Here is a 15,897-nt window from a genome sequence, read left to right as displayed (position 1 = left end):
GTCACTGCTAAGAGAGTGGAGCAGGGAGAGCTGGACAAAGTTAAATTGTCCCTCCAAAGCAACCGCACTAATCCACTGATACCTTCCCAGTGAAACCCCAATGCTCCTTACACCATCAGCTGTAAGCTGGCACCAAAATACCTTGTTTTAGAGAGGAAATGGTGATTTCACCTCTATGTCAAATGACAGCACGATTGACTACTAGAACCAAACACTCTCACACAGGAGGTCACATACTCCTGCATACTTGGAAGCAGTGGGTATTTTGTGGCAGCTGAAAAGGCAGAAGCAGAGGGGCTTTTCATAGATGTTGGCACTTTGCCCTAAATACAGATACATTTGCATGAAGGTTTTTTCTATTTCTCGCTGCTAATAAAATGCTTTTTGTTTGCAGCATCGCTTGTGGTTCCTGATGTCCTATGGCATGGTGGCCTGCTGGTGTGTACTGGGAACAAGAGGCCTGGCAACCATATTCCTGAACACCTTTATATTTTATATGATCGCACAGATGAAGATTGCACTTCTCACCTGGCTGAGCTCTGCACTTATGCTCCTGATGTTACATAATGAGACAGTTGAAAACACCCAGGTAAGTCAATTGGGTTCCATCTGTTTGCCTACCCATCTGTCCACCTTTCACACGGGCTGTCTGATCAGGCCCGCCTGTCAGTATTTCAGGCGGACCTGATTGAACCTTGCAATCTCCTCTATGGAGTGGTGGATGTCAGCGGACACATGTCCGCTGACACCTGCCGCCATCCGATCCTGCCTGCAAAATCCAGACGGATGGTGGTCCTATTTTTCATCCTTCTGGTGGATTGGATGGGATCGGATGAAAACTGACAGGCGGTCCGTTTCCATCCGATTTCCCCATAAGGGGAGAGCGGGACTGTGTATGTGTCCACTCTGCACAGTGAGCGGAGACGGACCTGTCAGCCGCCTTGTCATGAAAAGGTTTACCCGTTGGTGGCACTATCGGTCTCTTGGATCGCAGTACCAGTGTCCACCAGCGGGTGTCTTCCAGCACCTAGGACCTGTAATAAGAGGACTCACCTGCTGGTGGCCCTGTTGCATCCTTGGGCCGTAGTACCGGTGTCCACCAGCGGGTGTACTCAGGCAGTGTGGAGCAGACAGTACCCTCTGCACTCAGGTGTAACGTGAGGTCAATTACTGCAGCCTTATAAATACCCGGCAAGCCTGTACCCGATCCCATCCTGATCCTGTCCCTCCTGTGTTCCTATTCCCTTGTAGCCTGATTCCATTCCATTATCTCCCTCTCCTATCCTGCCTTTGTTCAGTTGCTGATTCCCTGTGTATGACCCTGGCCTGGCTAACGTGTTTGATTTCGGTACTTCCCTTTGGCTGTATATATTATCTGTTGTCTGTGAGTTTCTGTTGGTTGAGCACTATTTGTATTTGGGGTATTTATTTATATCACTTATCTTAAATAAACATTATTCTTATTCACTTTACATGCATTTTGGTTTCCTCTTTGCAGTTCACACAATCTGGTCACACCCATTCTTGACAGTATACCAAGGCCATCTCTGACCAAAAGTGGCTGCACAGGGGAACCATCTCGGTTCTGTTTCATGTTGCTGGGATGAATTCAGATATAATTGTTTATTATGCTCTGCTGGCAACAGAGAGTCCTGAATATCCGCCAGACATTGAAAGGGTGGTCCAGTGATCAGCTGCTGGAGATTATCCGTTTAGCTCACTCTGTCGTCTATCAGGGCAGTATAATGTTTGAGGATGTTCAGCCTGATTTGAATGTGTACAGAGCTGGCTCTGCCTTGTATCCCAAAGGGCCATGATGACTTTTCACCCCCCTTCAGCATTAACCAGGTTGCGTCCTTAGTATGCCTGTTGGAGGATGACCCTGCATCCTTTTTGGAGCATTATTCGGTTTGTCCCAAACAGTTGTTGAAAGATTGTATAGATGAAGTGCAGTCCCTGGTCAGACAGAGGGTAAGTGAAGCCACTTTTGTGCTACCTGTACTTCAGGCATGGTCAGACCTGTTATGCCCAGCTTCTGTCAGCTCTCCACAACCCAGACCTGCTACTAAACACCTGCCTGCTCAGATGTCCTTTCTCCCATCACCCCTGGCAACCTCAGATACAGTCCATTATACCCTGCTCCCCACCAAGTATCAATACCCTGTTTCTACTTCCTGCACCTATCCTGCCTTTAACCCACCTGCCTTTTCTCTAATACCTGCAACTTCCCCACAAGAACTTCCTCTGGCTGCTCTTCCCCCTTCCTTGCCATATCCCAGCCCTTCGTTTCAGTATGCCTCACCTCCTGTCTACAGTCCTACAGCCACCTACAGATCTCCAGCAGTTAAGCCAAAGAAGAAACGGAAGTTCTTCCCGACCCACTCCATCCTGCCAGTAACCCAACCTGCCTCCGCACCAACCAACCTGTTCCAGCCTGCGTTCATGCCAGTTGATCTTGATGACCCACCTAAACCTGCCAACCCAGTGCCTGCTATCCAATCTGATGTGCCTGCCTTCCAGCCTGAGGTACCTACCTTCCTGTCTGATGTGCCTGCTTTCCAATCTGATGTCTTGATGCCTGCCTTCCAGCCCAAAGTCTCGGTGCCCGCTTTCCAGTCTGATGTGCCCGCTTTCCAGTCTGATGTGCCCTCCTTCCAGCCTGATGTCTCGATGCCTGCCTTCCAGCCTGATGTGCCCGCTTTCCAGCCTGATGTGCCTGCCTTCCAGCCTGATGTCTGCCTTCCAGCCCAAAGTCTTGGTGCCTGCTTTCCAGTCTGATGTGCCGGCTTTCCAGTCTGATGTTCCCGCCTTCCAGCCTGATGTCTCGATGCTTGCCTTCTAGCCTGATGTCCCGGTGCCTGCCTTCCAGCCGGATGTCTCGGTGCTTGCCTTCCAGCTTGATGTCACCACTTTCCAGCCTGATGTGCCCGCTTTCCAGTCTGTGCCCGCTTTCCAGTCTGATGTGCTCGCTTTCCAGTCTGATGCACTCGCTTTCCAGTCTGATGTGCTCCCTTTCCAGCCTGATGTGCACGCTTTCCAGCCTGATGTGCGCGCTTTCCAGTCTGATGTGCGCGCTTTCCAGTCTGATGTGCGCGCTTTCCAGTCTGATGTGCGCGCTTTCCAGTCTGATGTGCCCACCTTCCAGCCTGATGTCTTGGTACCTGCCTTCCAGCCTGATGTCTCGTTGTCTGCCTTCCAGCCTGAAGTCTTGGTGCCTGCCTTCCAGTCTGATGTGCCCGCTTTCCCGTCTGATGTGCCCGCTTTCCAGTCTGATGTGCCCACCTTCCAGCCTGATGTCTTGGTACCTGCCCTCCAGCCTGATGTCTCGTTGCCTGCCTTCCAGCCTGGTGTCTCGTTGCCTGCTTTCTAGCCGGATGTCTTGATATTGGTGTGTCAGCCAGAAGTTTCGGTGCCCGTGTGTCAGCCTGGGGTTTCGGTGCCCGTGTGTCAGCCTGGAGTTTCGGTGCCTGTGTCTCAGCTTGAAGTTTCAGTGCCCGTTACCCAGTCCGCTGAGCCGGTGCCCGTTACCCAGTCCGCTGAGCCGGTGCCCGTTACCCAGTCCGCTGAGCCGGTGCCCGTTACCCAGTCCGCTGAGCCGGTGCCCGTTACCCAGTCCGCTGAGCCGGTGCCCGTTACCCAGTCTGTTAAACCGGTGCCCCTTACTCAGTCTACTAAATCGGAGTCCGTCACTCGGCCTGTTAAGCCAGTACCCGTTATTCGGCTTGCCGGGCCAGTGCCCGGTGTCCAGATCGCTGGGCCGGGGGGCCCGTTACCCAGCCCACTGGGCCGGGGGGCCCGTTACCCAGCCCACTGGGCCGGGGCCCGTAACCCAGCCTGCTGAGCCGGTTCCTGTGATCCAGCCTGCCCTTACGGTGCTCGCTGTTCAGCCTAATGTTCCAGAGCCTGCTGCCCAGCTCGACGACCTGGAGCCTGCTGCCCAGCTCGATGACCCGGAGCCTGCTGCCCAGCTCGACGACCCGGAGCCTGCTGCCCAGCTCGACGACCCGGAGCCTGCTGCCCAGCTCGACGACCCGGAGCCTGCTGCCCAGCTCGACGACCCAGAGCCTGCTGCCCAGCTCGACGACCCGGAGCCCGCTGTCTCCTCTGATGTGCCCGCTGTCTGCTCTGATGTGCCCGCTGTCCAGTTTTATGTATCTGCTGCCCAGTCTAAAGTGCCTGATGCCCAGCCTGAAGTACCCGATGCCCAGCCTGATGTGCCCTCATCTGTTGTTCGGTTTGAGGCTATAAACTTTGGACAATTTCATCTAGTTGGAGCGTCCATAGGCCGTAGGCCGCTCCTTTTAGGGGGGACTGTCATGAAAAGGTTTACCCTTTGGTGGCGCTATTGGTCTCTTGGATCGCAGTACCAGTGTCCACCAGCGAGTGTCTTCCAACACCTAGAACCTGTAATAAGAGGACTCACCTGCTGGTGGCACTGTTGCATCCTTGGGCCGCAGTACCGGTGTCCACCAGCGGGTGTACTCCGGCAGTGTGGAGCAGACAGCACCCTGTGCGCTCAGGTGTAACATGAGGTCAATTACTGCAGCCTTATAAATACCCGGCAAGCCCTCACATGCTTGCCTTGGTATCTTTCTTCCTTGCGCCCTGACCTGCAACCTGTATCTGTATCTGAACCTGAGCCTGCACCTGAGCCTGCACCTGAGCCTGTACCCAATCCCATCCTGATCCTTTCCCTCCTGTGTTCCTATTCCCTTGTAGCCTGATTCCATTCCATTATCTCCCTCTCCTATCCTGCCCTTGTTCAGTTGCTGATTCCCTGTGTATGACCCTGGCCTGGCTAACGTGTTTGATTTCGGTACTTCCCTTTGGCTGTATATATTATCTGTTGGTTGGTTGAGCACTGTTTGTATTTGTGGTATTTATTTATTTATATCACTTATCTTAAATAAACATTATTCTTATTCACTTTACATGCGTTTTGGTTTCCTCTTTACAGTCCACACAATCTGGTCACACCCGTTCATGACACGCCTGCTCAGTGGGGATCAGCGGATCAATCCCCCTCTGATCAAGCGGAATCTGTACCACGGAGGCGCCTGTGTGAAGGGGCCTAAGTTATTCTGTTTTTACAGAATAAAGTTTAATATCTATTTTATTGTTGTAACATTAAAGAGAATGTAGAGTGATTTGTATTTAGTTTTTATGCTTGCTACCAGAAAAAAAAAAAAAAAAAGAAATGGCATTGTTTTACCTGTATTTAGTCATGTAAATATAAAATATTGTATATGGGCATATAAAACATAACACTTCAGGTCAGAAGTTGGCATGCTGTAAGCTACTTTTCAACTCTTTTCCAAGCGGACTTACTGCTGTGCTGGTAAAAGCCTGTGGTGTCAATAGAACCGACTAGCAGGTGATAAAATAAATTCAGATGAGGGGCACATCCTTCTCCCCTAGCAGAGACCAACCTGTACAGATTTGTAGTTATAAAGAGGCTTTCAACACGTTAGCAGGCAGTGCTGGGCTTTCTTTTTTGGAATGCCTAGGCAGTAAATGTTTACAGTAATTGTAAATTAAATATCTTAAAGAATCTCTGTAGGTTCATGGGAAAAATCTATTAACGCTGCCCTTCCTCTGCATTGGTTGACCTATATAGGCAGGAACTGCCCTAAAAAGTTTGATAGGGTATGGCTACCATGGACGGCTTAGTTGGGGAGGTCTTCCCCCTCTGTATCCGGCGAACCTGTTGGTGGCTGTGATGCCCTTTTTATGTGCTTGGTTATATTGTAGACTGGGTACTGTTATCCTCGCAAGTTTTCTATGTGGTGTACGTACTTGTTTTATGTTACTGAGCCTCTTTTACCATTGTCAGTGTGAAATGTACTATGATTATTTCCATTCTACTGATTTTGTACCATGCCTTTGTTTCAATAAAAGAACATTCTGTTTGTTAAAAAAAAAAATATCTTCTAGAAATAATGAAACAAAAGATTTGTTTATGATATTGTTAAAAATCTAACATAAACATAATTGACCAAAACAAATAGATTATATTTCTAAAGTGGCTCTTTAGTCTATAGCAGGGGTCTCCAAACTTTCTAAACAAAGGGCCAGTTTACTGTTCTTCGAACTTTAGGGGGGCCGGACTGTGGCTAGTTGGATAAGAAAATGACCTGGAATAGTGCCCCATCGTTAGTGTCAGTGGGAGGAATAGTGCCCCATCATTGGTGTCAGTGGGAGGAATAGTGCCCCATCGTTGGTGTCAGTGGGAGGAATAGTGCCCCATTGTTGGTGTCAGTGGGAGAATTGGTACCCTATCATTGGTATCAGTGGGAGGAATAGTGCCCCATTGTTGGTGTCAGTGGGAGAATTGGTACCCTATCATTGGTATCAATGGGAGGAATAGTGTGCCGTAGTTTGTGTCAGTGAGAGGACTAGTGTCACATTGTGGGTGCCAGTGGCAGGAACTATGCCCCACTGTTGCTGATAGTGGTGGGAATGATGCCTCAAGGGCCAGATAAAAGCAAGCAAAGGGCCGCAGTTTGGAGACCATTGGTCTATAGCAGTGGTCTCCAAACTGCGGCTCAGGGGCCGGATGCGGCCCTTTGCTTACTTTTATCCAGCCCTTGAGATGCTATTTTATTCACTGACACCAATGAAGGCCACATTTCCTCCCAACGACACCAACGATGGGGCACATTTCCTACCAATGACATGAATGATGGGGCACCGCTGCTCCCAATGACACCAACAATGGGACCCAATGAAACCAAAGACGGGGCACAATTCCTACCAATAACACCAATGATGGGGCACATTTCCTACCAATGACACCAAAAATGGGGCCCAGTAAAACCAATTATGGGGCACAATTCCTACCAATGACAACAATGATGGGGGATTGTATAGTCCCACTGGCAATGGGAAGTTTTTAATCCCGATGGCCACAGTCTGGCCCTCCTAAAAGTCTGAAGGACAGTAAACCAGCCCTTTGTTTAGAAAGTTTAGAGACCCCTGGTCTATAGTGTAAGCACCAATCCTCTCCCCCTCACCTCATCTAGCAGAACCACTGTTATAGTATTGAAAATTAATTAAACCTATTTATCCTTTTCGTCTTCTTCTTTTTGCCATGACCACAAGACTCTCTTAAATGACCTTAAGCCGGCCATACATGGATTGAAATTCGGCCAGCTCTGCAGGGACCGGACGAATTTCGATCAATGTATGGGCTAGCTAGTTGTACACAAGTCGATCTGTTGATCTATTTGTGTCCAACCAGCCTGTCAGATGTTTCCTGAACAATCGTTGTATTCTGCTGTTGGGGAAGGTTCCCCACTCGCAGAACCCAATAGCACAACAGGAGGATTCTGTGAATGTATGGATGGTGGAATTGTTTAATTTTTTTTCTTTCCAACCCTCTGGTTGAACTAAAAAAAAAAAATATTGAAGTATGGCCAGCCTTATTCTGTTTTTGCTATTATCAGTGGGTAGAAATTAGTAGCTACTGCACCTTGTCTTCTTTTGTCAGAGCCCACCTGGCTGCCTAATTGTCGGGATCCGCCCAGCTGCCCGATTGACTGATGGCTCCATCTTTCAGTGCGAGGTGAGAGCCAAGTCAGCTTCGCCCTCCTCCTCCCCTGGGGCAGCAGAAGAGCCAAAGAGGAGACAAGTGACTGATAATCACTGCTCTATGCTTGGAACAAACCGAGAGCTGAATGATCAGTGTCATGTGATCGCTCAGTTCTTGTTCTTAGGGTGGGCACGGAACAGATACAGGCGTCACACAGGTGCTGCAGCATGGAGGTGAGTATGTATGTTTGTTTTATTTATTTTTTATATAATCCAACACTTCTAATTTCAATCTCAGGCAAACAGCTGAATAAACCATTGAAATGCATATATAGAGGATGTTCTGCCTGTAAAATGATTTGTATTTCTGTGTATCCAGTCCTAATATTTTCACAGACCTACCAAACAGTTGAGCCACCCAGGAGACCTGATTTTTCTTTACTGCACTTAAAAAATACAGCTAGGTCACCTCCCTGCCCCAGCCTGTAATGGATAGTGAAGGAACACCGGCACACAAATGCTGCTTCTAGTTCTTCTCCCTCTCCCAGTCTTGTTGCCCTATGGGGTATTACAATGGTCTGATACCATATCAAATGTATATAGCTACACTAATTGTATTTAAAAATCCATTTATTGATTGTTTTAAAGTGATATTAAACCCAAAAGCAAACATGTATTATATTGGAGCTTACCAATTCTTAGATGTGATGTCTGCATTATTTTTTTTATTTTTTTGTAGGCTTTCCTTTCTTTATTTTCATCTGGAGATACAGCCAGTTAGTCTTTTGTTTTTCAAAAGAACAAGCTGTCTTGCAGATGTAGCAGTTACAGGATAAGGCAAACCATTTACCACTGACAGGGGTCAGCTTTTTTTTCCCCGTAAAACCTTTATCCCAAAAGGGGAAAAAAAAAGCCTAAAAAAATTGAAAATGAATGCGACCAACACATCTAAAGATTGTTAAGCTACAATATATTATATTTTTGGTTTTGGGTTTATTACTGCTTTAAATGAATGCATACAGTAACAATATTCATAGGCGTATGTCACGTACTTGCTGGTAGAGTCTGATATGCAGAGGACGGCCTCTCTTACTCCTCTGACTTGGGGCCCCTGATAGAGCAGACAGGAAGCCCAGGAGTGCAGAGTCGTACGAGTTCCTGGCAGGATCATTGATAGAGCAGGACTGAGACTCCGGGTAGAGCTGTGGAGGAGTGCAGAAACAGCAAGCAGGAAGCTGGAACACCACAGGCAGAGGAGCTGCTGCAGCTGCAGCAGGGATGGGAGCTCTTCCAAGGCTGAAGATAAGGCAGGTACAGGCAGGCCGGATCATACACAGGCGGACACGTCAGGAGCAGATGCAGAGACTGGAGCGGAGTCAGGATCCCGACCGGGTCAGTAACAGGCTGGCAGCAAAGTAGCAGAAGGAGCAGGCAGGTGCGGACTGAGGAACAAGCCGGGGTCAGATGCAAGCAGAAGGCAGGAACATCAGGAAGCAAGCCGGGTCACAACGAAACAGATATCAGATATGGTAGGCAAGAACACACAGGGAACGCTGTAGAGCAGACAGCAAAGTCCACCTGTGTCAGTCAGGTTTAAATAGCCTGCCTGGCACTAATGGACGTGCGCGCTCATTCCCGTGCATGTGCGCCGCACGCACATGCGCATCGGCGCCTGCGATCGCGCACGAGCAGATCTGGCTCAACTGTTTTTTGGCAGGATCTTCCTGACAGCGTGTTTTTTTTTTTTTTTTTTAATCTTCTTGGCTTTCAGCAATATACAATGTATGATACTGTAGATGATTGCTGTATTATTATATACACTGTATAATCCTGGTTCATGCCTTTCAGACTAAAACTAACATTTTATGGTGCAGGGATGAGATCATGAATCATAAGGGATGCAATAAGATGCAAACCATGTTGGATCGATTAAAGGGCACCTGTAAGAATAGTTGTTATCTATCACAACCATTTTGTACAGTGATGGAGGATGATACTGCCCAGTTTTTGGAGTTCATGCTGGTTCTGGGTAGAGCACACTTCTGCAACAGCATTACACACAATGCTTTCGAGATAGGAGCTTTGGCTGTGACAGACAGGTTCCCTTTACAATATACAAGAACAAATTTGGGGGGCACACACCATACAATGCGTTTAAATTCAAGATGGTGCTGCTATAAGATCTACAAACAGTACAAAATATTTTACAGCACACATACAAGAATGACATTTCCTGCAGGGCTAGTTAAAAACACCTGAACATATTCAAAAAATACGGGGGTTTGGTCACACTATATGGTCATATAGTGCTAAGCCCACTTACTGCGACAAAGTACCCCGAATTAGTGGGTCCTACACAGGGAAATCAACACATCTTCTCAAGTCAGAAAAACATATTAAGGCCTCATATACACTTGTGGCTGGTGGGTAGTAAAAAGAAGTGGTTGAACAATACCACCAAATGCGACCTATGCACTTACAATACACTTTAATGAATTTTAATACACAAAAACACAATATAATACCCAATTGTTTGGTAAAATATAAAAGATGATATACCAAGTAAATAGATACCTAACATTTTGCGCTTTAAAATTGCGCGCACCCGTGGAATGGCGGCAAACTATGGTACTTGAATGGGGGCGCTTTAAATGCCTTTTCAGGTTACCCTTCAGTGTTCATGGACACATGGTGGTTGATTTACTAAAGGCACAAAGATTGTGCAGTTGCTCCAGAGCTTAGTAAATGAGCAGAAGCTCTGCTGACTTCCATCATCCAATCATTTGCAAGCAAAAATGCTGTTTTTTTTTTTTATTTTCCTTGCACATGATTGGGTATACTTTGCAAAGTGAAGCTTCACCCCTTATTTGTCTTTTAGCCTGTATGTACTATTCTTTATGACGTGTAATTATTTTGTCTTTGTACAGCAAACCTTATTCCCAATTGTCTGCTTTCTGTGTCATTTAATTGAGCTTCCTCTGGACACTTCCGTATGTACTTGGGAATGTTACAAAGATGTCCTATCTCCTGGATGTACAGTGTAGCTTTTATAAAAGAGATGGGGAATTGTGTTTTTCTATAATTCTGTTCTAGCAGCAGAGTGAGAATGGCTTAGTAGAGATCAGAGAAGCCGAAATCGGGCAGCGCAGCAGTGCTTTTATACAATGCCTGTTGTGTTCTAAGCCACAAAGCATGAACTAAAAAACTGCAGTAAGTTGGCCAATGAAAGATTGGCAACATCTGGATTACATTTTTGGAACAAATGAATATCTTTCCTGTGTTCTACTAATCTGTGTGTGAAGGCCTTATCTAAACCCAATTGTTTTTTTTGGTCTGTTAAATGTACCATTAAATTTTTTTTTTTTTTATATATCTGTACAAGAAGTGCAAACATACCTGTTCATCCTGCCAGAAATCCAAATGAGCTTGTAGCTTCCTGTGCTTCACCCTTATAAGTTAGCATTGTTGCCAGATGTCTGTCAACAACAGTACAAATTCTGGATGGACCCTCTGCACACTTCTACAATCTTCCCAGCAAACTTTGCAATGAAAAACAGGGATATTTAGTTCACATATACTGCAATACATGTTTAAGCTGACCAACTGCGTCAAAGTAATCCCTCTTCTGGCCAGTCCTACATTGCCTTGCCACTGAAAATGCTAAGGTGGACACCATGCCAGCATTGGGGCATAAAGACCCAAGGTGGGGGAGAGCGACCAGGTTCAGATCTGGTCAGTGACGTGTGTTACAACAGAAAAAAGATATACCTATGCTCAAATCCCAATAGCACTACAAATTCTGTATGGACCCTCTGCACATCCAGAATTTGTATTGTTAATATGTGGTCACACCCCTTTTAGCGCCTGATAGTTCAAACACATGTACAAGCTATTGGGATTTGAGCACAGGTATATCTTCTTCTTTTTGTGCACAACAGAACATCTTCTACCATTGATATGTAAAAGAGGAGGGGTGTTTTGTAGCCCTGTCCTAGTGTGACAACATTGATCCTCTATAAATACAGTACAATGACTGAGCACTGTCACTATAAGACATGTATTATGTTACTGGCAGAATCACTAGTTTAAAAGAAAAAAAAAAAAACCCTAGAAAATGAAAAATATTGCAGCCCCTATATCTAAGGACCGGTATGTTAAAATATATTTATATTTTGTCATTGGGTTTACATATTGTTTAACTGCCTAATTCAGCTTAAACCACAGCATTTCAATAGTAGGACTGAGGTCAACATTTTGTCATGGCTGCTCTAAAATACAGAATTCATTGTGGATGAGTCCTTCTAGTTTTCTTACTCCTTTGCTTGGTATCATTTCCATGTTGCATAAGCCAAATTTGCTGATACATCTTAAAATTCCTAACTCTCTCTAATAACTGCAAGAGTTTGAGGCAGTGATGCAGCAAAGTAGCTCCTTGCCATTAAACTCCCTCCAGCATGCTTCACGGTTGGGCTGAGGCTTTATTGTTGGTTTGCAATGTTGTTTTTCCTCTAAAAATAATGTGTATGCTTACCACAAATACATTTTTTTCCTTGCTTGGCAACTACCTACATAAACAAATACATTTCTCAAATGTTGCCAATGTTCATCTGTGAGGGTGGCACAACTGAAGTTTGCATATAAAGCTTAAGGCTTAGACTGCGTGCATACATGCATTAGATTACTATTCTTATTATACAGGATTTATATAGGGCCAACAGTTTGCACATCACTTTATAATGTAGAGGGAGGACAGTGTAATTACAATACAATTCAATACAGTAGGAATTGGGGGGTCCTGCTCATGGAGTTTACAATCTAAAGGGCGGGGAGATGGTACAAAAGTTAATAGCTGCAGGGGATGATCTGATGGAGGTGACTCGGGTACAGTTCTTAGATGGGTGTGGGATAGGCTTCCCTCAATAAGTGAGTTTTCAGGGATCACCTAATGGCGGACAGGGTAGGGGCTGACCGGACATACTGGGGTAGGGAGTTCCAGAGAATGGGAGATGCTCTAGAGAAGTCCTGGAGGGGAGCGTGGGAGGAGGTAACAAGGGAGCTAGAGAGCAGGAGGTCTTGGGAGGAGCGGAGAGGACAATTTGGGCAATAACTGCAGATGAGGTTGATGATTGTAGCTGGGAACGATGTTGTGGTTTGCCTTGTATGTTGTGGTGTATTTTGAATTCTATACGGTGGGGTAGGGGAAGCCAGTGAAGGGATTGGCAGAGAGGAGCAACAGTCATGGATTGGTTAGTAAGGTGTATTAGTCTAGCAGCATTCATGATATAGAAATAGAGAAGAAGTGAATAAGTTGTTTTGTGGTGTCATTAGTGAGAAAGGGGCGAATTCTGGAGATATCGCGGAGGTTAAGGTGGAGAGATTTAGCCAGTGATTGAATGTGAGGCTGAAGGAGAGGTCAGAGTCCAGGATCACACCCATCACCTTGGCGTGTGTGGAGAGACCAATGATTGAGCCTTTGATCTCAATGGTAAAGTCATGGGGAGGGGATTGGGGTGGAGGAAAAATAATAGCTTAGTTTTATGTTTGTAGGCTGACAAGTCATCTCACGATCACTTCAGCTTTGGCAGAGGGCTGGGTAAAGTGACTTTTTCACTAGTCCCTTAAAGAGAAGATCCAGTCATTTTTATGTTTTAAAAGTCAGCAGTTACAAAAAGTGTAGCTGCTGACTTTTAATTAACATATATTCACCTGTCCTCAGATCCAGCGATGTGCTTACCTGAGCCGTTCCTTCCCTCAGTCATCTGTCACCAGTGCCGACATCTCAAATGTCGGTACCCAGCTGTGGCAGCTTGCGGCTTCGCAGCCAGGTGCCCACTGCGCATGCATGAGCAGCAGTATAGTCCTACAGTCTTCTGGGACCTGTGACGTGTCCCAGAAGACTGCGGGGAGGGAGGAGGAGAGGAAAACCAGGTACCCCCCCCCCCCAAAAAAAAAGTACCATTTGCTGAAGAGGAGGGGTAGGAGGCCTTAAAGCAGAGCTCCACTCAAAAGGGAAAGTTCTGCTTTAAGTACCCTAAGCTTTTTCTCACTCTTATATCCAGGTTGGCAGGTGTCCACATATGACTATATTATCAGCAGAGAATGGTTGTTTTGTGTGGATACTGTCAGTCTGAGAGTGAGAGACATGCACTTGAGTATCAAATGGGGAATAAAGATGGGGCCACAGAGGTACATGTTTTTTGACTCTCAAATGCTTGCTTCTATTGCCTACTAAAGAATATGGGTGGTTGACCCTCACCAGTACTCCTATCTACCATATTTGACCCCCTCAAAGTCCTTGATCTGTGCCTTTTTATAGGCCAGTTTTAGAACATGTTGTTTTCCCTATTCAGACGTTTTGTATACAAGGCCTTAAAAGTGATTGTAAAGGCTTGTTTCTTTTTTTTTTTTTTTTTTTTTTAAATAACTAACATATTATACTTCCCTCCTCTGTGCAGTTGGTTTTGCACAGAGCAGCCTGGATCCTCCTCTTCTTGGGTCCCTCTTTGCTGCTCCTGGCCCCTCCCTCCTTTGAGTGCCCCTCAGCCAGCAGCTTGCTACAGGGGGCACCCAAGCCGACTGACCTTGACAGCCCCGGGAGCCAATGGTGCCGCTGCTCTGTCTCAGCCAATCAGGAGGAGTGTACTGGATGGCTGAGGGGATCGTGGACATCTCTGGAGAGAGAAGGAGCTCAGGTAAGTAATTAGGGAGGCTGCTACACACAGAAGGCTTTTTATCTCAATGCATAGAATGCATTAAGATAAAAAAACCTTCTGCCTTTACAACTTTAAGTGGAACGCTTACCAAAAGGTTTTCTTATTTTGAATAGAGAAGAAAAGAATTGGAACCTCGTTTAGGTTTTTATTGCATTCTATGTTCTGTTTTGGGGATTTACTGTCATCACAATAAAGAATGAAGAGAAATCTCACATTTTACAGTTGACAGCTGAGCAAATAAAATCTTCCAAAGGAAGATTCCAACTACTTCCAACTTTGTGATGTAGGAGTGCTGAACCTTATGGAGATGGGTTATAATGCGGTGGGTGGTTTATTGTCCTAGAGGCTGCCCCCCAGCAACTGTGGGGTCTTGCAGGACCCCCCCAGAGGAGTTTATTGAAGTCTTGAAAAGATGGGAGTGCCACATAAGTTTGCAAAAGATTTTTATTATCCACTTGCTGACCGCCTCACGTAGGAGTGCGGTGGCAGAGCGTCTTTCTCGTGTGCTGGATCACGTATCTAGTCCCCAGTAGGGGGCGCACACTCCGGCTGTGCTATGATTAGTCACAGCACAAGCCAATCAGCAGGTGCCAGACAATAATTGACTGATAGCACCAGCTGATTGGCAAAGTGGATGATATAGGACAGAGCTTTGTGAACGTAAACAATATAGACCTCTGTCCTGTCAATGGGGATATGTTGGTTTTTGTAAAAACCGCATACAGTGAATGCAACAAGCACTGTTAGGCACACATTCAACCCTTTGATCACCCCTGATGTTAACCCCTTTCCAGCCATTGTCAGTAGTACAGTGACCATGTATATTTTTAGCATTGATCACTGTATTCGTGTCACTGGTTCCCACAAAGTGAAAAAAAGTGTCAGTGTCAGATTGCCCACCATACTGTCACAGTCCCGCTAGAAGTCGCTGATCGCCGCCATTACTAGTATGTAAAAAATAAAATAAAAATCTAGTACATATACCATAGTTGTAGACACTATAACTTTCACACAAATCAATCAAAATACGTTTATTGAGATGTAGCAGATTAAATATTTGCCTACAATTATGAAGAAATTTGATTTTTTTTTTTCCTTATTGGATAGGTTTTATAGCAGAAAGTAAAAAATGTTTGTTTTTTTCTTCAAAATTTTTGGTCTTTCTTCGTTTAGGGCCAGTTCACACCATAGAAACGCAGTCCGGATGCGTTCCAGGTGCTTTTCTGCATGTGCGTTTTTGATGCATTCCAGGTGCGTTTTTGATGCAGTCCAGTAGTTTTTTTTTTCCCCCCTCTTTTTTTCTTAACCTTAAATAAAGACAAGTGTGTTGCGGTGCATTTAGGTGCGTTCCAGTGCATTTTTGATGCGTTTTACAGCGTTCCAGTCCTGTCCAGTGCAGAAAAAATGCAGCATGTTCTACTTTTTTTTTTCTGGAACTGCAAGCACTGGTGTGAACTATGCTATCGAAAACCATATAACTTACTTTCCATGCGTTTTTGATGCAGAAAAAAACGCACTGGACTGCATGTAGTGTGAACTGGCCCTTATAGCAAAAAAACAAACAAAAAAAAAGCAGTGGTGATCAAATACCACCAAAAGAAAGCTCTATTTGTGGGGAAAAATGATATAAATTTCATTTGTGTACAGCCTTGCA

The 15,897-nt window shown here is 45.6% G+C and overlaps 1 protein-coding gene across 2 annotated transcripts in view; it reads left to right on the top strand.

Annotated features, from left to right (window-relative positions):
- Positions 1 to 15,897, top strand: part of HHAT (hedgehog acyltransferase) — a 502,378-nt gene that overhangs the window by 57,228 nt on the left and 429,253 nt on the right. For both annotated transcript variants that reach the window (XM_073628427.1, XM_073628426.1), the window contains one exon: positions 395 to 589. In XM_073628427.1, coding sequence (XP_073484528.1) covers positions 395 to 589 — 195 coding nt within the window. The remainder of the gene's footprint in view (positions 1 to 394; positions 590 to 15,897) is intronic.

Source organism: Aquarana catesbeiana, linkage group LG04 (assembly GCF_042186555.1).
Source record: "Aquarana catesbeiana isolate 2022-GZ linkage group LG04, ASM4218655v1, whole genome shotgun sequence".
In the NCBI taxonomy this organism is placed as follows: Eukaryota; Metazoa; Chordata; class Amphibia; order Anura; family Ranidae; genus Aquarana; species Aquarana catesbeiana.
This window is presented reverse-complemented; position numbering and strand designations above follow the sequence as displayed.